Raw genomic sequence first — 24,629 nt, forward strand, 5'->3', positions numbered from 1 at the left:
AGAAGCTGCAAGAAAAACCTCGGCACAGGGCCCTAGACGTTCTTTTAAAAAAAATAAAAATAAACATAAAATATTGATATACAATTGAGTAATTTAGCTGCCTAATATCAGTTCTCAGACAGTTAATCCCATGCATTCATATCTTCTAAATAATCACTAACTTTATAATAACCTTTTTTGTAAAGTTTTTGTTTAACTACTTTCTTAAAGCAGTTGAAAGGCAAATTCTGAATGTCAATGGGAATCTTATTGTAAAAACGTATACATTGCCCCTTAAAAGATTTAGTAATCTTATGTAATCGACTGACTTGTAAAGCAAGTTTATTTTTGTTCCTGGTATTAACAATGTGCCGATCGCTATTTTTTGCAAATAATCCTATATGTTTTTTTACATATATTAAGTTTTCAAAGATATATTGTGATGCCATAGTTAAAATATTAATTTCTTTAAATTTATTTCTAAGTGACATCTTGGGTCCCAATTTGTAAATCGCCCGAATGGCCCGCTTTTGCAGAACAAAAATGCTGTTCACATCTGCAGCATGACCCCACAGCAAGATGCCGTACGACATTAGACTGTGGAAGTAGGCAAAATAAACTAATCGCGCGGTTTCTACATCGGTTATTAAACGAATTTTTTTGACCGCGAATGCTGCTGAGCTGAGCCTTTTGGACAACTTATCAATATGAGGACTCCATTGCAACTTAGCGTCCAAAGTAATTCCCAAAAATACAGCAGTATCCGTGAGGTCCAATTCCTTATTTTTTACAATAATAGAATCGAGCGGCCTACTAACATTCGATAACGTAAAATAAACATATTTTGTTTTATTTTCATTAAGTAGCAGGTTGTTTACAGTAAACCAATCCACTACCTCTGAAATGGCGTTGTTTACATCGTCAAAGGAATCTTGTCGTCTCTTTACTTTAAAAAGTAAGGAGGTATCATCTGCAAACAGCACCACTTCATGTTTTACAAGACTAGGTAGGTCGTTTATGTAAACTAGGAATAGAAATGGACCTAGAATTGAGCCCTGCGGGACGCCTATAGTGACGTTAGATCCACACGATCTGGAGCCATGCACATCAACCCTCTGAACGCGGCCACTAAGGTACGACTCCAAAAGAGCGATGGCATTATCTGTTATTCCATAGTGACGAAGTTTCGCGATCAATATATCATGACAAACGCAATCGAAGGCTTTGGAAAGGTCACAAAAGACACCAATAGCATCTTTGGACTCCTCCCAAGCCTGAAAAACATGATTTATTAACTCAACACCAGCATCGGTTGTTGAGCGACCCTTTGTGAAACCAAATTGTTTATTAGACATTAAATTGTTTAAATTGAAATGTTGAAGTAATTGCAGTAATAAAATTTTTTCAAATATTTTACTAAGCGTGGGTAGTATAGATATTGGTCTAAAATTAGTAGGGTCAGAAGTACTACCAGCTTTAAACAATGGAATGACTTTACTGTGCTTCATTAAATCTGGAAACACACCATTGTCTACACATTTATTAAATATACATGATAGATAGGGAGCTATGCAATCAATCACGGAGTTAATGACTTTAACAGAGAGACCATGAAGATCTGCAGTCTTTTTCATTTCTAAAGATTTAAAAGCTCTTAAGACGTCCCTAGGACTCACGTGTGTAAATGTTAGTTTATCTACTTTGGACGTATCTATGTGCTCCTTTACAAGTGATTGAGCGAGTGCAGGAGATGACTTCAAGTCCTTGGTAGTCGAAAATGGAATGTCAGTAAAGAATTTTTCAAAAGCTTCAGCAACTTGCTTATCATTTGTGAGTAGTTTACCGTCAATTTGTAATTGATACTCGAGATCGCGTGCTTTGACTTTCCCATTTTCGCTATTTATAACTTTCCAAGTCATTTTAATAATATCTGAGCTACCTTTAATTTTACTGCTAACAAACATTGCCTTCGCGGTAACGCAAACACGTTTGAAAACTTTTGAATACCGTTTTACATAGTCGTGAAAAGCTACGCTATGATTGTATGTTCTTTCTTCATAAAGTTCATACAACCTGTTTCTACTCTTATAAATTCCTACCGTCGCCCAGTCACTAAAAATTGGTGTGTCTGCTTTCTTAATTGTTTTTGCCTTAAATACTTTACTAACTTCCGATTTTGTTAGATTAAATAGGGAGTTATATAACAAATTTGGGTCATCACAGTAAGGAAGTTCTGGTAATTTGTTTGACATATTATCTTTGAATTGTTCTAAACGACTACTTGATATGGGATTGCATGTAACATCCTTTTTCAGAGAGCGGTCAATAAATAAGTTGAAAGATATTTGTTGACCACAGTGATCTGACTTTAATTTATTAATTATTAATTTATCACAAGGTTCTAAGTTACTAAAAATATTATCGATACATTTCGCGGACTGTGACGTGATTCGGGTTGGTTCTGAAAAAAGATTTACAAGATTATAACACAGAAATAAAGATTTGAATGTAGTACTTAATGAGCAATTTTCCAGAATATCAATATTGAAATCACCGCAGACGATAACATGTTTGCTTTTATTACATAATTTGCATAAAGCTTCATCAATAACTTTCTCAAATAGATCATAAGATGAAGCGGGGGGTCTGTATACGCTCAATACAATAAGCCGGCTGAGTTCAATACAGGCTAGCTCAACAGTTCGCTCAACTGAGAGACTTACAATATCCGTTCGTTCCTTATATTTTAAACAATTACGTACTAATATTAATGAACCGCCACGGATAGCCGTCTCCCTGCTGTACGAGCTGGCAACCTGGTGATTATTGAAGCAAACGAACTCATGTTTTTTTAGCCAATGTTCAGTTACGCACATAATATCAACACAATTACTGTTTAAAAAAAGTTCAATTTCAAGTTCCTTGCCCAATATTCCTTGTATGTTTTGGTGTACCAGGTTGATTACATTTGTATTTTTCTTATTGCATTTTATATTTAATATGTCCTCATTTAACTTACTACAGCCAAAGTTTTTCTCTGTTGTCATTAAATTTAATTTAAATTACAAATGTCAGAAATAAAAATAGGCTGCTCAATAGGAGCAGACGCGTTAAAAGCCAACGAATTGGCTGATTCTATTGTAAAAAAAAAAGGATAGCGACTTCGCTATTTGTCTTTTGTAAAAGTTAGATAGATAGTAATATCTATCTTTGGTCAAATAAAAATTCCTAACATAGGAATTCGTATCAATAAACTGAAACTTATTATAATAATCGCATACTAAAGTATGCAACGTCAGGTTTAGATCATGTCTAAACTTATTTTCGGTTTTTAGCTGACTTTGGCTGAAAGGCAATGCAAACAAAATCACTTGTGCTACATTCGGTAGGCTGTTAAGTAAGGAAATATAATGAGTAAGTAGTTCTTTGTTCGCGTTACCTCTCCTACCGGCCAATATTATGATTGTACTATTTTGTGAGAATTGATATGAAATTATTCTTTTTAAAATGTCTAAATAGGAGGCACCCGGCATACAATTATTAATTACTGCCCGCCTCAAGAAATGGCTAAGTTGTAAACCCATTGATTTGCCAATTTCGTCACTAAACATAATAATATTTTGCGCTTTGTTTACCGGCGCGGGCGCCGCCTGCCCGGTCGCCGACGAGAAGGACGTATTATTGTCATTATCAATAGGTGTGAGGAGCAAGTCCTGCGGCGCCGGTACCAGCTGATGGGCCGGCGCAGGCGCGGACAGAGGGGAGGATTCGGAAACACGAGCAAGTCGCTCAGTCTGCGAGGATGAATGCTTGCATCTATACTGACGATTAAGTAGTGAATCGAAGCGTTCCGCGTTGTGAAAACTCAAACTCACTATCTTATCAGCGGCCAGCTCGTGCTTTCGAATAGTTTTCTGAGCTACTTCGTAGTCCAGTGTCATATATTCTAAGGATTTTGTCAGTTTTTTTATCTGTGCCTGGAGCTGATCAATTTCACACTCATATTTTTTTGTTTGGTTTTCTAACGTTACGGTACAAGTATTAATTTCGTTCAATAGATGTTGCCCCGTATTAAACAAGTGATGGTGTGAAGTTGATGCTTGTGGTGAGTCACAAGTGAGGTTACTCTTTGAACACAACACCTCGTGAGATGGGGTGGCGGCAGGGACCAAGTCAGGTGAGTCTATGATCAGCTCGTCAAACAGCGATTGTGTCTGAGACGTTTTAAAAGTACTATCCGCGAGTTCAAAGTCCGATATTTGTTTATGCGCGTCGCGCAGCTCGCGTTCCAGAACAACGGTGCGCTTGAGGGCGGTCTCAAACTCATCGCAGCTCCGGTCAAACACATGCACCGTTCTTTGTAGCTGGTCATTTTGGTCTTCCACATCATTTAAACGCTGATGTAAAGCCGCCATCTCACTCTTTAATTGTTTATTTTGTTCTAGTATGACTAATACCTCCTTCTCGCTATCCTCTCTCTCTGATAGTAGCTGCTCACATAACGCTTTAGAATTCTTAAGTTCTAGTAAAGCCAGCTTTAATTGATCTTCTAGCTTACGAGCTGCCACACTGCGAGTAGTCATAGAAGACATAGTACTCATAGTGTTTTAAAGCAACAAAAAGAAAAGTAAACGTTTCAGTGAGAAGCCACCAAAGAAAGAGTGGTAGTTACTTACAATTTTGATAATCGTTATTCTTTAATAAGTATTTAGAATGCACTATAGATTCCGAAAAGATTCGCACTTTTGAGTTTGTAACGGTTTAACTGACACAAAGACACTTATCACAATTTAAACGCCTTATAGCACTTATAACCACACAAATTTATACAATATTGTTAAAATATGATAAGAATATTATGACGAAATTGGTTTTTTATGAATTTATATACGATAAATTAATTTAAATAATTAAAAACTACGAGAGCTAATCTGTTTACAACTTAACCGTAGGGTTGCCAGAGCAAAAAAAAAAAAAAAAAAAAAAAAAGAAAAAAAAAAAAAAAAATACGTTGCCTTATCCGCTATTAATCGAAAGTATGAGCACCACTGATAGGTATACAAAACAGTTGGAAGTTAGTGCTAGCGGGAGTCAGTCATATGAACTCATGGCGCGTCGAGCGCGCGTCTCAAACACACGCGATATTGGCGCGAAAACGCGAAATAGTTTTATTTTTAATCTCTCAAGAAAGTCAAACTGTCAAACATTTTAGCTTTTTAAATCATGTAAAAAAAGTAAATTCAAATTAAAATAGATTTTTCCTACTTATTTTTTAAAACTAACGATATTCGAATGAGTATTTTAGTGCCAGTATTATTTTATTTAAAAATTTCTTTTAAAAATTGCATTTATTAATTTTAAAAAGTGAATTAGAAAAATGAATTTGTTGTTATTTTTGTTTTTGGCGAGTTGTGCTGTAAGGTGCGATGACAGGTATTTTTTTTTATTAGTATATTTTTTTAATTACTATTTGTGGTAAAAGTTCTTTGTCTTTTCTTGGCATTGAAACAAAATTAAATGTATTTTCGACGGAGTCAATGACACGGAAAGACTTTTAACGAGTCAAATAACGAATCATATTCGGACATAGTTACTTACTTACTTACATATTGTTTTTATAATAAGTCATGTATTTTTGCAATTAATTCATTACGATTAATGGTGCCGGTAATGGTTAGGTTTCGGCCAAGTAATAAACACGATCCGAAGCCAATCATGACAAATTAAGTCACGTCAAAAAAGATGGTACTACCTATTTGTATATATTCTATACTTAAGTATAACATAAACAGCCTATATATACGTCCCACTGCTGGGCACAGCCTCCGTGGTCTCCGGCTTAACGTGCCCTCTGAAGCACGGAATCATCTTACTTTTTCGGTCAATCAGGTGATTCAAGAAAAGTCCTTACCAAACAAAGGACAGTCTCACAAAGTGATTTCGACAGTGTCCCCTTCGTGATTCGAACCCGGACCTCCAGATCGCGAGCCCAGCGCTCTAACCACTAGACCACGGAAGCTGATAGTTGTGTGCTATAAATAGGGGAAGGCTGGGCAAAGTGAATACCCTGGGCAAAGCGAATACTCCCCACTACTCCTAAAATATTAGATGTTAATTCAACACACCACTACTGTTACGTCGGGCCATCTTGGTTTAATACGCGGCAAACATCGAACCGAGGGGCCGCGTCGTGTCCCGTCCGCGGAGTGGAGATTTGTGTTTTCGTAAATAAAAGATTGATTTTACACGGTAAGTACATTGATTAATTCTCCTATATTGCTAGTTCTTGATTCTTAGGAATGTCTTAATTCAGTAGCATACCAAAATAAGTTTTTATGGTATATTTAACAGAAAGTCAGAATTATTAGTTTTTCCATGAAATGTGTTAACCTCAAAATTTACCTAGTGGGGCAAAGTGAGTAGGGCAAAGTGGATACCATATCCACTGATGACTTATTATCTAAAAAGGTCTTTTACTTGTTTCAGATGATGAATAAATATAAAAAAACTGTTTTCACCGAAGATTAGGAAAATATATATAAAAGAAGACGGTAAACTAATTGAAAATTGGATTCGATGTGACATTTGTCAACAATGGTGTCACGAAAATTGTTCTGCTTTTGATGGCACTTAAGGGTATACCTGTGACAATTGCCAATCTTAATTTTATAATTTTATGGTCAATAAAAGTTATCGTTTCTGTTCATCAAAGTTATTTCTATATTTTCAGAGACTAATTATGGGTATTCACTTTGCCCAAGTGCTGTATCCGCTTTACCCGGGGTACCGGGCAAAGCGAATACAATCGTACTTTTTTTTATTTTAACTGCAGTTGATTATTGTTTAAATATTCTTGGTTACTGAAGTTCGAATTTGTAAGAGCAATAATTAAAGACTAATTTGTGATAATTATTTTGTTTTTGTATTGTAAACCTTTTCTGCTATAACCTTAAATACCTTAAGGTATCCACTATGCCCGGCCTTCCCCTACCTACCCACTTTTATTACATAATACACAGCATAGCGCCTGTATCCCTAAAGGCGTTAGTAGGTATATATAAATAGGTACACCTACTCCTCGATAACTATGTTTAGGCCAGTTAATTCTTTTTAAAAATAATTAGATACCTTATTCAAATGACTCACTAGTTTATGTACGAGTATTAAGAGCGTTGCTAGGCAACGACACTCATAAACCATAAATAATATACCTTTTTATTAAAGTAATGTAGGTAACTAAAATAAATGTAATTAAAATGTACTTCTGGGTGGCTCGGGTTATTCATGCATTTTAAAATTTACAGTTGTTAATCGCCCGTCCCTTTTCTTTTCGGCGGATAAAAAAATGACGATCGAATCTACGGCAGGCCTTAATCAATGATTGTCGAATTTGTTTTCTTGTCACGTGTTCAGTGAAAACATCGTGAGGAAACCCACATTTCCGAGAAATTCATTTTTCGGACGTATGTGAGCTAACATGTATTGGGCTGGTTTTCCCTTCGCGGGTTGGAAGGCCAGACAGGTAATCGCTTCTTTAAAAAAACCACAAGTACAATCGGCGGCCTTATTCCTATATAGCAATTTCTTTCAGGCAACCTTAGAGTGAATGAGTTTCATCGTCACAAAGATAAAACAATCATTCCCTCAACATTTCACTTAAAGAAGGGTGATTTTCGGAGTAAAAAGCCATCCTACATTTCTCCCAGGATCTCAAACTATCTCCATACCAAATTTCATCTCAATCGGTTCAGCGGTTTAAGCGTGAAAGGTAACAGACAGACAGAATTACTTTCGGATATAATTAGTTAAGACTAGCCTAAGTCTACGATGGTATTATTATCAACAAGACGTAGACAAACAAACAATGACAAATACAAAGAAGTGGCTATTGTTTTGACGTATATTATCTTATTATCTTATCTTTTATTTGTAAGTATTGTAAGATTGGAACATGAATTAAAGGTAAATAAACTTAATCCTGTAACCTGTATCGGGTTAGGCACAGACACATTCCCTCAATCAGCGCTTATCGCTATCAACCCACTAGAGTCGATTAATTCTTTCAAATATTTTTCCTCTCAGACGACGCCCTGAGCCGAGGTCCGCGCCCAACTGGGCACCCTCAGTCCTGTTGTCTTGAACGTTGTACTTTCAGCGCTCCCCATTTGTCCGGCCATGTAGTTAATGCCATCTGCGGCAAATGTACAGTAAGTCACGTCACCCTGGACACTTGTCGTTGTATGAAGTCATACAAAACACCTCGTTTTACACAGACACTACAAGTTATCGTACTCGCGCATCTGTATGTGACGTCTGACGCTATTATGATTGAAGACTAAAGTAAGACCGAGGGGGTGAGGTAAACCCAGCTCAGCCGCCGGTGGGGAGCGGAGAGTTGCCGTTCTATACGAAGTATTGTTCCTTATTCTAAGACTAAAGTAAGACCCAGAGGGGGTGAAGGCGCCAGAAAAGAATTGGTGCGGCGCGGAGAGTTACCGTTCTATGTTCTTGTATAGAGTTCTCTTTAAGCAGGGCACGCAGAATACCAGCGTCGTGGCTCACGCCGCCACTTATGCTGAGCGAGGTCCTTTTATTTCGGACGCCAGCGCAGATGACCTGGCCGTCAGTACGTTGCATTGACGACTCAAAGTGTAACTGTGTTACCTATTAAATTTAATAAAGATATTTTTGAATTAGAATTTGACAACTTCAAAAATATCTTAAGATAAGATAAGATAATTTTATTGTGTTTAAATTTAATTTATTCAATAGTTAATACTTTATTCAACTTTTTTTGTGTATTGATTTCCGTGTGGTTTCTGTCCTGTTTTAAATGTAATGTACCTGTCTGTCTGTCTGTGTGTGTGGTTTCCGGGAGTAATAAATGTTTCTTTCTTTATTTTCTTTCTCTATAGCGACAGATCATAACAATGATTCAATCCTGCATGCAAGTGTGTCAGATACGTCATGATTGAGCTGTAAAACGTAATTTCTACAAGTTCAACCTTGTAGAATACGTAAACAAACATCAATAAGTAACGATGCTAAAACGCATTGGCCCAAATTCCATCATTTTCGGGCCAATATAACTGAGACAACATTAACCATAGACCCATAAACATGGTAATAAAATTATAAGAACTTTTTCATTACTTTTTGACCTAAGTCTATGACGTCATTATAAAATATATCGTGGAATATGTGTAGGTATGGAATTAAAAAAAATATATATTTTTTACTGCCTTTAGCGTAGGTATTGTTCATTCCGCTCATGATTTGGTATAAAAGCAGTCACTTAGAACGTTAAGAATTAACATAAATAAAGTTATGTCGTAAAAAAACTGACTAAGGAGTTAGGTACGTTGGTAGGTAGTAAGTACTGACTCTTTAAAGGCGAACGCGCACCTATATGCGCCGCAGAAACCGCATGCGCTGAAGCACCGCTGAAGTTATCCTATATTGCGACAAAATGCACACAATAACCCGACAGAATTAAGTTGACAGCACACGTCAAACGGTTTGCATACCAGCGAGATACCTTTTTAATTCGCCCGGGTTATTCATTCATTTACTCATTCTTCCTAAAATTAAGAGCTGTCTATTACCCGTCCCTTTCCTTTTCGGTGGATAAGAACTAAAAGTAAAATTAGGAGGTGTCTGCAGGAATCGGGGCCAATATTGGAATACTTTTCCCAGGTGGATGGCTCCAGTGTTCGTAGACCCAAAGTTATTTAAGTATGTAATTATAGGTTATATTATAAACTACGCATTAAAGAAACAGTTGACAACTACGACTAAAAAATAACGAAGAGAATTTCCAGTTGGGTGTAGGCAGGAAACGATCTTATCTATAATTTATTCCCCTATTCCTAGTAGTCTTACCAGTTGAACTACTAGGAATTTCCTTCCCAATATCCTTCCCAAATCTAAAAAGATTTGTGCTTAAAATTTACGTGCGTTGCATAAATTTTATGCTTGTCGATTACCCGTCCCTTTCCCTTTCAGCGGGTAAGAAAATGACAGATATAACTTAAAATAAAATTAGATGGTGTTTACAGGAATTAGCACCATTATATAAATAAAATCTCTGTACCTATTGTTATATAACCTACATTCACGTATAACTGTCAGCACGCATCTTAACTAGATCCTAAAAATGTAAACTGTATACATAAGATGTGGATAATGTAGTTGGTTGCATGCATGCTAAAATAAATTTTGCTTAAAGTTATTACAGTTTGTAACATTATAGTATGTAACTGTTTGTTGTCGCAAATAAATAAAAAAAAGATAGCAAGATAGATAGATAGATAGTAAGATGATCCGTGCTTCGGAAGGCACGTTAAGCCGTTGGTCCCGGTTACTACTTACTGATGTAAGTAAGTAGTCGTTACATGAGTCATGTCAGGGGCCTTTGGCGGCTCAATAGTAACCCTGACACCAGGGTTGATGAGGTTGGTACGTCACCTCACAACCCACACGATAAGAAGAAGAGAATAAAAAAAAATATAAATTTTCCACTCAACCGAAATAGGACACCGACAGCCATAATATATTATTATTTACTTTATCGTGCTCCGAATATATCTAGGAAGTAGCGATAGTTATCAGATTACCTATTGAATTATCGGACATCGGTAAACAAATATGTTTACATTACAACGGTGACCCAGTTACATAGGTCGATGTTGTGTTACTATGTTTATTCATACCGTGTATTATTTTGAAAATATTTTCTAGTGTTCCAAAGTCATCATAATAATCTCTAATTTAAGAGCCACGCTCTTGTCGGTGTAGCATTCTCCATTTGTGTCTATTACAGACATTACAGGCTGATCACCTGATTGTCCGATATTAAGATGATCTGTGCTTCGGAAGGCACGTTAAGCCGTTGGTCCCACCTAAGTGAGTAATCGTTACATGAGCCGTGTCAGGAGCCTTTGGTGGCTCAATAATTACCCTGACACCAGGGTCGATGAGGTTGGTAATTCAAGTCACCGCCCACACGATAGGAGAAGATTCAAAAATGGTGATTGATAATAAATATGAGCTCAGTGGATCATTAAAATGATATTAGAACTACATTAGTGTTTAATGGGCAAATTGATCCACCTGCTTCTTATAACAAATAGCATTAACCCATAAGATCATGGATCTAGGTCTATAATGGGCAGAATGTACAGTCATAAGCAATATCCTCGTAATATACCCACCGCATTTTAGGACTCTGTCGCACTAACATATTTAACATTTAGTGAGACATACCGTTTAATTTGTCAAAAAAGTTAATGTGACATGGTACCAAAGTGTATAACATATTAATTATCGTGACCGTATTTATAAACAGGGGGCTAAGGCCACATCGAATTAATTCGTCTAAAATAATAATTCGTGTGCGATCTCTTTTCCTCATATTCTCTTTTTAAATATTAATTTTGACATGTTAACTTGACACGATATTTTTGTACATTAAAATTTAAATTTTAGAATGTTTTATGTTTTGAGTGCATGATAATTATTGTTGTGAGAATATTATATTTTTATTTTAAATGAATATTTACACGCCTGCAAGCAGGCTGAATACACTTAGAACACAATTATTATTGGCTATTGAGACCATTGTTTCATAAATGTTCTCCTAAGTCTACCCCTTCCTCTCTTCCCTTCAATTTTTCCTTCTATGATGTTTGTTATAAATGAATCGTGTCGTATCAGGAGGTGAAGGATTTGGCGGGAAGAGGAGAGGAATGGCGATTACTCCACCGACAAGAGCGCAGCTCTTAAATAAAGAGAGAGGGAGAGAGAAGACCATTGTACTATGTTCATGCAAATAAATGATCTAGTGTCATGATCACTCATATTTTAAAAAAAGTTGAATTATGTGCAAGTAGATATCTCAATATCTAACATGAATATTAACTAGATTAAAGTTAAAAGTTGCGAAACGATGGAATTTATATGGACTATTAATTTACCTGCACTTTTATCGTTCAAGCAAATGGGCATATAATTTAAAAGTATTTTAATGATTTAAAATATTATTAAATAGAATTAATATAAATTATTTATAATTGTAAAAGTTGAACAACTAATTAATTAATTTAAAAAGTAAGTAAACAGAGAAGGCGGGAACGGAAGTGAGAATTACGCGGCGAGAAAAACAAATGAAGAACGGGGTTGGATTGGTTCCCCGACTTTTCGAGGAGACGTTGGTTGTGGAAAGAATTACGATGGAAATTAATAAATAGTCGATAAAGTCACCCAATTACAGTGTTTTCTTGAAACTATCTGTCTTTTTTTTAAACTCGATTGTCATAATCGCTTGCAACTTGGCTAAGGCCCCTGAGCTAGGTGGTTACCGTGTCGATCGTTTTTGTTAACAAAGGAAACCAAGCTATCAAATACCATTGAATATCCCAAATAGGGTATTAATAAAAAAATTATAGGTACCTATAAACTGATCGACCTTGTCAGTTTATCTAACATCTGTTCCATCAATTACTTACCACCTACGTGACATTAGAGTTCTTGCTACGTGTGTTTCCTTGCCATTTAATTATATTTATACAGCAAAATTTACCGGTGAAGTACGAGTAGACACGCACACCAACGCTGTACAAAATCAAACCCATCCATTTATTTAAAAAATAAAAAATACATGTTTTTTCCTCCAAAGAGACTGGTTATTATTATTTTATTTTATTTATTTTATTATTTATCCTGTCGATAACACAGAAACGCAATGTACAATGACAAATTGGCTTACGACCACGGGTATCTTCCTTATAACCACTGGATAAATCAAGACGCTTCTAGTGACACCTCATAACATAACATAAACAGCCTATATACGTCCCACTGCTGGGCACAGGCCTCCCCTCAATCAACCGGAGGGGGTGTGGAGCATACTCCACCGCGCTGCTCCACTGCGGGTTGGTGGAGGTGTTTTTACGGCTAATAGCCGGGACCAATGGCTTAACGTGCCCTCCGAAGCACGGAATCATCTTACTTTTTTGGACAATCAGGTGATTGAAGTCTGAAAGTCCTTACCAAACAAAGGACAGTCTCACAAAATGATTTTGACAATGTCCCCATCGGGAATCGAACCCGGACCTCCAGATCGTGAGCCTAATACTCTAACCACTAGACCACGGAGGCTGTGACACCTCACTTATTAAATTCTAACAGGTGGTTTAGAAGTTAGGTTGGAACAGATGTGCATACATACATAGCGGTCAAACACAAAATACTCTGGTCTGGTAAAAAATAAGTAAGTACTTACCTATTATAATTTTTGTAGGATTGCCTCTGATGACATTAACTAAGTAACAGAAAGTCGGCGTCCGAGTCAGAATTTTTTATCGATTTAAAGGAGATCACCGGTTTTTGGCCCAGAAGTCAAAGTGCCGGCCAAAAAATATTTTTGCTATATTCCGTTAGATCTTAACCGTCTGAGCATTGATTATTATTACATTTATTAAAGCCAAACTAATGGACATACACATTAGGTGTCATAGTAAAAAATGTTCATAGCAATCTATCCGAAAGGTTCGACACATTTTTTTTCTCTGGTCGGCACTTTCAGGGCCGGCCAAAGTATGGAAAGCCGATGATCTCCTTTTCTCTTTGTGAGTTTCCCTAAGCACAAGTAAGTGCTATAAAAACAAAAATCATTACCTAAGTACTTGGGCGGAACACCCCAATATGGATTTTTTTTTTTTTGACTTATTGCAGATTTGCCGCAGATGGCATTAACTACTTGGCCGGACAAATGGGGAGCGCTGAAGGCTCTCACCCGATATGGATCAACAGCGTGATGGTATAACAAGAAAGAAAGAAAGATGTTATCTTTATTGTTTAATAGAGCATAATGAATGATGTGTGTTATACAATATGACCTGATTCGGTCCGAGTTCCGCGTTCGCATAACAAAACAAAAACAAAGCGATATGTTCATATGCGCACGTTTGTGAACTCTCAATGTATCAAATAACTACATTCTCATCTCCTTAGAATTATTTATTTTATTTATTTAAGGAAAACCAACAGTTATAAAATACAGAAAGTAGACAACAAACATAACAGTTGAAAACTAGCTACAGGTTTCCACTGATAACTCTAAACTAGTTAATATGATATCAGAGAGTTGTGCACAGGCAAATTAAAGTTCTCTCTCTTTATTTAAGAGCTGCGCTCTTGTCGGTGTAGCATTTTCCATAAAGAAAAGGTTAACGTCGTGTCTTATAGGGAAGTCAAGGAATTGGCCTTTGATAGACTGGCAATTAAAGTTAGAAGAGAGAAAATAAAAAGAAGAGGAGTGTCAAAAAACCTCTGACTGAGTAAGGGGAAGCCGCTGGATGCGGGCAGCGCAGGACCGATCGTCGTGGAGATCCTTGGGGGAGGCCTATGCCCAGCAGTGGACGTCATACGGCTGATGATGAGTAATTTCCTGGCCGCTGCAAAACCGGTGTTAAACAAGTCAAGATCAACTTCCTTACACAGTTTATTGAAATTATTACTCGCTCACCATACAAAGGCGTTTTGTCTATAGTTTGTTGAGGCCGAAGGTAGAGAAAGGGGTTGGTGGGACCTGAGGGTCCTGTTGGGGACTCTGATGGAGATTTGTGATAGAAGTTCTAAGCAGTCTATCGAATTGCAAGCAGCCAGTTTTTCACAGGGTCCGCTTACCTAACCTGAAGATTTGATATGTCCGGTTTTTTACAGAAGCACGTGTCTGACCTTCCAACCCGCGAAGGGAAAACCAGCCTAATACAATTTGGGTTTCCTCACGATGTTTTCCTTCACCGCTGAACACGTGAAGAACATGAATTCGAAAAAAAATCGACAATCATTGGTTTAAGCCTGTGCTGGATTTGAACCTGCGACCTCAAAGTGGGAGGGAAGCATTCTAGCAACTGGGCTACCACGGCTTCCTTATCAAATACCTACTGTAACACGGAATAGAAGAAAGATTTTGGAAGGGCCAAGTGAGCGCGAAACGCGCGCCATACAAGTATGAGCAAATAGTTCGTACTTCAACTATGCACTCCATAGTCCGGTCAATTAAGGAGTTGTAGATGTGTGTTTAATAAAGAAATGTAATAATAAGTACGACATTTTATCACGTTTTTCTATGACGTCACAACCTCGTGACGTATGTCGTATGTGTATGGAAAAACACCTGCTCTTTCATACAAATTCCATAGTAATTTCGTGTTTTGACGTTTAGTAAAAATCACAGATCATTATAATACGTAAAAAGTAACTGACTTGACTAGTTGGAAACATCATAGCAAGTTGAATTCCCCAGTCTCTGCTTACCCCGCTAGGAAATAGGCGTGAGTTTGTTTATGTGTATGTCATCATCATCATCATCAGCCCATTAACGTCCCCACTGCTGGGGCACGGGCCTTCCCTATGGATGGATAGGGAGATCGGGCCTTAAACCACCACGCGGGCCCAGTGCGGATTGTTGGTTATTAACGACTGCTAATGCAGCCGGGACCAACGGCTTAACGTGCCTTCCGAAGCACGGAGGAGCTCGAGATGAAAACTTTTTTTTTTGTGGTCACCCATCCTATGACCGGCCTCTGCGAAAGTTGCTTTACTTCAACAATCGCAGACCGAGCGCGTTTACCGCTGCGCCACCGGGCTCCTCCATGTGTATGTATAACCTTAAATATAACTCATGTTTTAAAATAAGACCAGTTCAAACAGTGGAGTATTTGCCTTGACATTGGCATTTAACGCATGTTTAGCGGTTCATTGGGCATCCACACATACCTACATCTATACACACATAGTTACAGCATACAATATCTTAACACAACCTTGTATAGCTATTCTATTCAGCTTCCGCCGCTTTTCAACATATTAGACTGGAGTATAACATAATATGTGTTGCTGTTGCAGTTTCTTGTCATTTCTTCTCCTCAGCCATAACACCTTGCGAAATGACGTAAATTCAAAAATGTTACATTGACCTTTAACAAGTTTATCCATGATAATTACGTTGAATAAATGTTTCCGATTTTTGATTTCTGAGTAAGGCATTAGACACTCAAAAGTTCCTTCTTCCTCAATACAATTACCTTTTGCATTAAAGTCTTGTCAATTCCGTGCTATGGAGTGCACGTTAAGCCGTTGCCCCGGCTACTAGCCGTAAAAACACCTCCACCAACCCGCAGTGCAGCAACGTGGTGGAGTATGCTCTATACCCCCTCCGGTTAATTTGGGAGGCCTGTGCCCAGCAGTGGGACATATTTACAGAGTGTTAATGACATCATAACGAATATTAAGGATGATTCAGCTCATTATTCTGAGTTAATATCAAGTGAAATTTTCCATCGCAAAAATATAGAATTGACTAGGTATATATGAAGATGATACAGGTAGCCATATAAGTAGGTACGGGTGTTAGTGACACCGTAACAAATACTGAGGGGGACGATTCAGACCATGATTCTGAGTTGATATCAATTTACTGTTTTTTTTTATTATTTTCAGTTCTATACTAAATTTCACTTGATATCAACTCCGAATCTAAGTCATCCCTCTTTTCGTTACGATGTCACCTAACACCATGTATAGGCTATTTAATGTTATAATGTTTATTGAAGACTTCTTCTTATCGTGTGGGTTGTGAGGTGAAATACCAACCCCATCGACCCTGGTGTCACGTTTACTATTAGACTTGCAATTAAAATTTCTTTGAACAATGTGCACGCGCATCTCTTACCCGTTGGCACTTACTCGTAATACTTATCAAGTAGCTACTTTATACACTTATTTAGTTCATTGACCTATGACATCATACGTGATTTCATATTCACCATTTGATTCCAATAAAAACATTACATCACATAAAAACATGTAGGTACCAACTTAACAAAAACGAAACATGTGCTCAATAAAATAGAGTCAGTTTTAATTAAAATAAATTCGCGTTTAGCAAACTGAACGCAGACATTATTAGACTTTATTAATAATTCCTGACCCTGTGGTTGCCTGGAATAAATTGCTCTAATAATAAGGCCGCCAATTTGCTAGTATTAAAAATGGGCTAAATATTCCTAATCTGTACGGTCACGAGCATTAATACGTATACACTTTGGTACCATGTCACATTAACTTTTTTGACAAATGGAACTGTAAGTCTCACTAAATGTCAAATATGTTAGTGCGACAGAGTCCTAGAGTGGGTACATTATATTGCTCATGACTGTACGCTTGACACAGTGAGGTCGCAGGTTGAAACCCAGCACGGGTCTAAACCAACGATTTTTGAAATCTTCTTCTGTCGTGTGGGTTGTGAGGTGGATTACCAACCCTATCAACCATCAGTGCTTCGGAAGGCACTTTAAGCCGTTGGTCCCGGTTATTACTTACTGATGTAAGTACGGTCACGAGCATTAATATGTATACACTTTGGTACCATGTCACATTAACTTTTTTGACAAATTAAACTGTAAGTCTTACTAAATGTCAAATATGTTAGTGCGACAGAGTCCTAAAATAGGTACATTATGTTGCTCATGACTGTACGTAGTCGTTACATAAGTCATGTCAGGGGCCTATGGCGGCTCAATAATAACCCTGACACCAGGTTTAATGGGGTTGGTAATCCCTCACAACCCACACGATAGAAGAAGATGAAACTAATTATAGTATTGGACAATGTGTAGACTCAAAATACGAGTCACGTACCAACTGTCTACATGGATAGAAAAAAGTAGATATGTAGACAAAAATGTATTAATATCGATTACCGCCGACTTAAAAAAAAAACTAAGTGAGTCAAACTCACGCTTTTAGGTTTAAGTACAGTCACGAGTGCCAATATCTATACACTTTGCAACCATGTCACATTAACTTTTTTGACAAATTAAACCGTGATCCTCATTAAATGTCAAATATGATAGTGCGACAGGTTTCTAAAGTGGGTACATGATATTGCTCATGACTGTACTTGCTTGCTTTAGAAGATGCTTTTGAGAATCAATATTTCTTTTTTAGTTAGTTTTTTTTTACGTGACTTATGGTTGTAGATTCGCCGGATGGCATTAACTACTTAAGCGTAACACACACATTTTATATATAGGTATAGTATAATGTATAAACGTATAACGCCTAAATAACTGGACCGTTTTGGATGAAAATATGCAAAGGTCTCTGACTTGGTTCATGTAAATAGTAGCTACTAGTTTATAACTACTTACTTAACATAACATAAGCTTACGACTATATCCCAATTGGGGTAGACAGAGGTACATCCATCGCAAGTTACGCCTCACCGAGCTTTCTGTTAGACCAACGTGATAGGTGAGCTGTATCGCCGTCTATAATGGTCGAGCCAACTGTGTATTTGAAAACTGCACTTAAGATAAATTAATAACTCATTGGTGCAAGTCCGGTACCGGGTGAACTGGCTCTCCCCGTTTGAGAAGCAAGCTGGTGAACCACAAATTTTCCCCGATACCGACCCCGCCGGCGTGGTCGACGATTTCCCTCATTCAGCGCTTATCGCTATCGCCCACTAGGGTCGATTAATTCTTTCAAATATTTTTTCTCTCAGACGACGCCCTGAGCCGAGGTTCGCGCCCAACTGGGCACCCTCAGGCCTGTTGTCTTAAACGTTGTACCGGGTGAGAGCCTTCAGCGCTCCCCATTTGTCCGGCCAAGTAGTTAATGCCATCTGCGGCAAATCTACAATAAGTCATGTCAAAAAAAAGGTGAACCACAAGACCACAGTGAGTCAACTATTACTTTTCAACTATTAACTTATTGACTTTAATAACTCCCGTTTTATCCTGTTCCAGCAACAACTACTACGTAATCCAGATGCCAGAAGACGATACACCGGTCCCAACCCCCCCTCGAACCCCCCCATTCGAGGTCTACTGGAACGTCCCCACCATGCAATGCTCCTCAAAGAAAATCCACTTCACCAACTTGTTTGACAAGTTCGGGATTCTTCAAAACTCCAATGATAGCTTCAGAGGAGAGAAGATCGCGATACTGTATGACCCAGGGTTTTTCCCAGCGCTCTTTAGGAATGAGTCCAGTGGAAAACTCAGGTTCCGGAATGGGGGGGTCCCTCAGGAGGGGGATTTGGATCTGCACCTGAAGGCTTTCCGGAGTGTCTTGGACCAGAGTATTCCTGATAAAGAATTTAGTGGTAAGGTATTGATTTTTGTTAGTTTAGAATCATTTATTTGTGAGTGCCTTGATGTCGTTAATCAGGAAATTTCCGTGGTGTGACTTAATAGTTGACTCTCGAGTGAAGGTCCCGGGTTCGTTTCCGGTAAAGTCACTCTAGTAACTACCATAATCACTTGTGTATTAAATGTGAGACTACTGCTTTGGTTAGGTTAGGACATTGACGAAAAGTGGCACTACCACCTTTATGGAAATGAATAACCCGGTCCGAAGAGGTCTATGTTACTCTGTGTAAATAACTTGTATTTGTTGATTGTCAAATAATTAATTGTATTATTTCCTTATGACTAACATTAGTATGTTAATTTTATAATTATTATTTAATATTATCTATCCTGCAATATCCCACTACTGGGCAAAGGCCCCCCCTTCCTCTGTGCGCACTCAGCCAGAATAAATATAAATAATTATTACAGTGGACAAATATTTACGGAAATTATTTATACATTAATATATATATCTGTGTTTTCAAATACATATTATAATAATAGGTATTGTAATTAACTACGTTACTTTATCTTTTCAGGCTTGAATCACCTGATTGTCCGAAAAAGTAAGATGATTCCGTGCTTCGGAGGGCACGTTAAGCTGTTGGTCCCGGCTATTAGCCGTAAAAACACCTCCACCAACCCGCATTGGAGCAGCGTGGTGGAGTATGCTCCATACCCCCTCCGGTTGATTGAGGGGAGGCCTGTGCCCAGCAGTGGGACGTACCTATATAGGCTGTTTATGTTTATGTTATGTTACTTTATCATTGACAATTAATTCATTTGTTCGACGGAAAAAGGCATCCATTATTATTCGGTGTTTTCGACGATTAAGATTTTTTAAGTAATACTTTAGTTTGCTATCGGCAACAGCCTTTTTATTAAATCTATGACTATATTAAATAATAAGGTTTATTATAATCACAGCATGAAGAACATAAAACAAAAAAACACAAAATCAAAAGACATATTTCCTTGAAGATTAGGTAGGCACCTACCTAGAAAGTATTTTTACATAACTTTCACAAGTTAAGCCTGTTAGCGTCAATATATTTTTTAAACTTTCCCTGAATAACTTTAAATACAAAGCCTTGGTGAAAGAAATATTTGAATATTTACAATACAAACATCTGTGCTCCACTAGACTGGGACTTAACACGTTTACGGACAAAGCGACTGTTGTTTAAAAGCGTTGTTCCGAGATCCCAAGTGTCATATTTTGCATGAAAGGTTAATGTCCGGTGGTCTGTGTCCGTGAAAGTGTTAAGAAAAACAAAGCATCCACCTGTTCTGTTTATTACCCAGGGCTAGTCATAAAATAATCTCCGTTTACCTAACCTAAAGATTTGACAGGTCCGGTTTTTTACAGAAGTGACTGCGACTGCCTGTTTGACCTTCCAACCCGCGCGCCGCGAAGGGGAAACCAGCCCAATACAGATTAAGTCACATACCTCCGAAACGCATTTCTCTGGTATGCGGGTTTCCTCACGATGTTTTCCTTCATCGCTGAGCACGTGAAAAAGATTCTGATCCAAATATGAATTTCGAAACTCTTTGGTTTAGGCTGTGGATCTGAACCTGCGATTCAAGCATTCTTTCAACTACCACGGCTTTCTCTCTCCTGTTTGTATGTTAAATGACAAAAATAACTTACAATCTATAACTGATGGCCAATTTATACAACAGAAATCTAAGACTACCTCTACAAAATTACAAATTAAACATTAATACAATTAGAAATTAACAATTCAAGACCTTACGTGTCTAATCGTCAAATAATCCCCCCCGAGTTATTCCAGGCGCAAAGGTCCCCATTACACTTGCCGCATTACCACGTTGTATGGCGATGGACAACCTTTGCACCAAGAAAGAGCCCGCACGCATATCGGACCCCCTCTCTCTTAACCTAATAAAGGCTATAGCCTCCAACCCCCAACACCCTGACGTCGTGGTGTCGTGTTTGTATGTCATCATCATCATCATCAGCCGTATGACGCCCACTGCTGGGCATAGGCCTCCCCCAAGGATCTCCACGACGATCGGTCCTGCGCTGCCCGCATCCAGCGGCTTCCCGCGACCTTCACCAGATCGTCGGTCCACCTTGTAGCGGGCCTACCCACTGAGCGTCGTCCGACACGTGGTCGCCACTCCAGAACCTTTCCGCCCCATCGGCCATCGGTTCTCCTCGCTATGTGTCCTGCCCACTGCCACTTCAGCTTTGCAATTCTCCGAGCTATGTCGGTGACTTTAGTTCTCCTGCGGATCTCCTCATTTCTGATTCGATCCAGCAGGGAAATACCGAGCATAGCTCTCTCCATTGCCCGCTGAGCGACACCGAGCCTCCTCACGAGACCCATAGTAAGCGGCCACGTCTCACTGCCGTAGGTCATCACTGGCAACACGCACTGGTCAAAGACTTTCGTCTTGAGACACTGAGGTATTCTGGACGAGAAGATATTCCGCAGCTTCCCGAACGCTGCCCATCCGAGTTGGATCCGACGAGAGATCTCTTTCTCGAAGTTGGACTTACCTAACTGGATTATTTGTCCTAGGTAAATGTACTGGTCTACAACTTCGAGTGTAACGTTCCCAACCTGAACTGGAGTGGGTGCGACATGGTCGTTGGACATAATTTTTGTCTTTGCCATGTTCATGCTAAGACCCACTCGTTGGGATGCGTTACTGAGATGCTCGAGCATGGTGTTCAGGTCTTCCAGGGTCTCAGCCATTAGGACTATATCATCGGCAAATCGAAGGTGCGTCAGGTACTCGCCGTTGATGTTGATGCCAAATCCTTTCCAGTCCAGAAGCTTAAAAATATCCTCCAATGCAGCAGTGAACAGTTTCGGAGAGATGACATCTCCCTGTCTCACTCCTCGCTGCAGTTGGATCGGATTAGAGCTCTGGTTCTGTACTCGAACTGACATAGTGGCATTTTGGTAGAGGTCCCTTAGCACTTCGATGTACCTATGGTCCACTTGGCACCTCTGAAGAGACTGCAACACAGCCCAGGTCTCGATCGAATCAAAGGCTTTCTCATAGTCCACAAACGCCAAGCAAAGTGGCAAATTATACTCTTCGGTCTTCTGTATAACCTGCCGCAGCGTATGGATGTGGTCTATGGTGCTAAAGCCTTTTCGGAAACCGGCTTGTTCGGGAGGCTGGAAGTCGTCAAACCTGCAAGCGAGACGATTCGTAATGACCCTCGAAAACAACTTGTAGACATGGCTCAGAAGCGAGATAGGTCTGTAGTTCTTCAGTAGGGCTTTATCCCCTTTCTTGAAGAACAAGATCACCTCGCTTCCGCTCCATGCCCTCGGCGTTTTGCCCTGAAATATGACGGAATTGAAGAGCCTCTGGAGGACTTTAAGTATTGGCGTTCCGCCCGCTCTCAGAAGTTCTGCTGTGATTCCGTCATCTCCTGCCGCTTTGTTGTTTTTGAGTTGTTTGAGGGCCATCCTAATCTCGTACAGGCTGACGTCCGGGATATCTTCAGTGTAGTGTCGGGTAAGCTTGGCTCGAGGGTCTCGAGCCATGCTTTCGCCTGATGTTTTCGTGGAATATAGCTGTCTATAGAAACTCTCAATCTCTCTCAGGATTTCGGGAGTCGACGAAATGATTCTGCCGTCCTCAGTTTTCAGTCTCGCTAGTTGACTTTGCCCAATAGACAAATCTTTTGCGAACACCTTGGAGCCCTTGTTCCGCTCTATAGCCTCTTTAATACGTTTAGTATTAAATTGGCGAAGGTCGCTCGTCAAAGACTTCGAGATCTGTCTATTAAGTTGTCTATAACGTACGACATCCGCTGAGTCCTGCAGCCTCATTTCGTGTCTCTTATCCATGAGTTCGAGTGTGTGTGCGGAGAGTTTCTGCGTTTTGGTACGGCGGGTTCTAAAGTGTTTAGAACCTACCGTACGGACAGCATCCACCATCAGGTCGTTTATATCGTCCACGTCTGCGCAGTTCTCAAGGTACTCGAAGCGGTTTTGAAGCTCGAGCTGAAAGCGCTCGGGGTTTTGGATCTGGGCTGGCGCCGGTCGGAGCGTGGATTTTATCAGTCGCGATCTTTCTAGCTTGATATTGATATTCAATGTGCCTCTTACCATGCGGTGATCGCTTCCCGTCTTAACGGCATTGATCACAGAGACATCATTGAATATGTGCTTTTTCGTCGACATGATAAAATCGATCTCATTTTTATACCTGCCATTGGGACTTATCCAGGTCCATTTGCGGGTCGCGGGCTTCCTGAAGAAGGAGTTCATCATATAGAGGTTCTCCTTCTCCATAAAGTCCGCAAGCATCCCGCCTCTGGTGTTCCGGACCCCAAATCCAAATTGCCCCACTCTCAGCTCGTTACCGCAACGTTTCCCCAACTGTGCATTAAAGTCCCCCATCACAATCGTGTAGTGGCTTTTATGGCTATGCATGGCTTTAGAAATCTCCTCATACATAGTCTCCACTTCGTCATCATGGTGTCCCGAGGTCGGAGCGTATACCTGGATGACAGTCAGCGAATATCGCGATGATATTCTGAGTACCAGGTACGCTACCCTGCTCGAAACACTACCGATGGTCAACACGTTGTTGACTAGGGACTTGTGGACGATAAACCCGACACCACCCATGGACAGTTGTTCGCCCTCCCGGAAGTACAGCAAGTTACCGGAGCCCAGAGTTATCGTGTCCTCGCCCTTTCTTCGGACTTCAGACAACCCGATGACATCCCAGTGTAACCTGCTGATAGATTCTTCCAACTCGGTAAGCTTCTCGTCGGTCCTCAGTGTGCACGTGTTGTATGTTGCCAGGTACAGTCGTCGTTGGTGGTAGCCGAATCCAGCCCGGAGATTCTTCGCACCCCCTGCCCCGCCGTTACCGTAGCCGCTACCGTAGCCACGGACAACGGGGCTGCCGGGGACTGGGGGCCGTTTTTTATGTGTTGAGGTCATATTGGGGGGGGTTTGGACCATAAGCCCACCGCGCTGGTCCAGTGCGTGTTGGTGGGTCGCCAGAGCCTCTTTCGTTGAATAGCAGGATGTACCGCGTGCAGGCGAGGTTGGCTTGGGCTCCGAAAGGTGTCGTGTGTGTATTGTGTGTTTGTATGTATGGATGTATAAATAAATGTATTCGGAAGGAACAAACTACAAGACAAACAATAAACAAAGTTGAGCTAGAAGATGACATCACGCTGTAACACATTGGTACTCTGGGTAATGACAGCCCATTCGAACATTCTGGTTAGATAAATAGGAACCTTACGAAGAGAGCTATGGTAGCCCAGTTGAAGGAACGGTTGACTCTCCTTGTGAGGTCACAGGTCTTCTTCTATTGTGTGGGTTGTGAGGTACCAACCTCATCAACCCTGGTGTCAGGGTTACTATTGAGCCGCCAAAGGCCCCTGACATGGCTCATCTGGTTAGATATATAGGAACCTTTTGTGGTCAC

At 39.5% G+C, this 24,629-nt stretch overlaps 2 protein-coding genes and 1 long non-coding RNA gene across 3 annotated transcripts in view; 2 read left to right on the forward strand and 1 right to left on the reverse strand.

Annotated features, from left to right (window-relative positions):
- The window catches only part of LOC126377320 (S phase cyclin A-associated protein in the endoplasmic reticulum), a 526,515-nt gene that overhangs the window by 84,083 nt on the left and 417,803 nt on the right, over positions 1-24,629 (reverse strand). The gene's annotated exons all lie outside the window — the stretch shown is intronic.
- LOC126377334 (uncharacterized) overlaps positions 5,066-24,629 on the forward strand; it is a 31,237-nt gene continuing 11,673 nt past the window's right edge. The window contains exons 1-2 of the mRNA XM_050025030.1: positions 5,066-5,412; positions 18,798-19,156. Coding sequence (XP_049880987.1) covers positions 5,357-5,412; positions 18,798-19,156 — 415 coding nt within the window. The 5' untranslated portion in view covers positions 5,066-5,356. The remainder of the gene's footprint in view (positions 5,413-18,797; positions 19,157-24,629) is intronic.
- On the forward strand, positions 6,059-6,681 carry LOC126377445 (uncharacterized). The gene is made up of 2 exons (XR_007567859.1): positions 6,059-6,228; positions 6,466-6,681. It is a non-coding gene; the product is annotated as an uncharacterized LOC126377445 (long non-coding RNA).

Source organism: Pectinophora gossypiella, chromosome 23 (genome assembly GCF_024362695.1).
Source record: "Pectinophora gossypiella chromosome 23, ilPecGoss1.1, whole genome shotgun sequence".
NCBI lineage: Eukaryota > Metazoa > Arthropoda > Insecta > Lepidoptera > Gelechiidae > Pectinophora > Pectinophora gossypiella.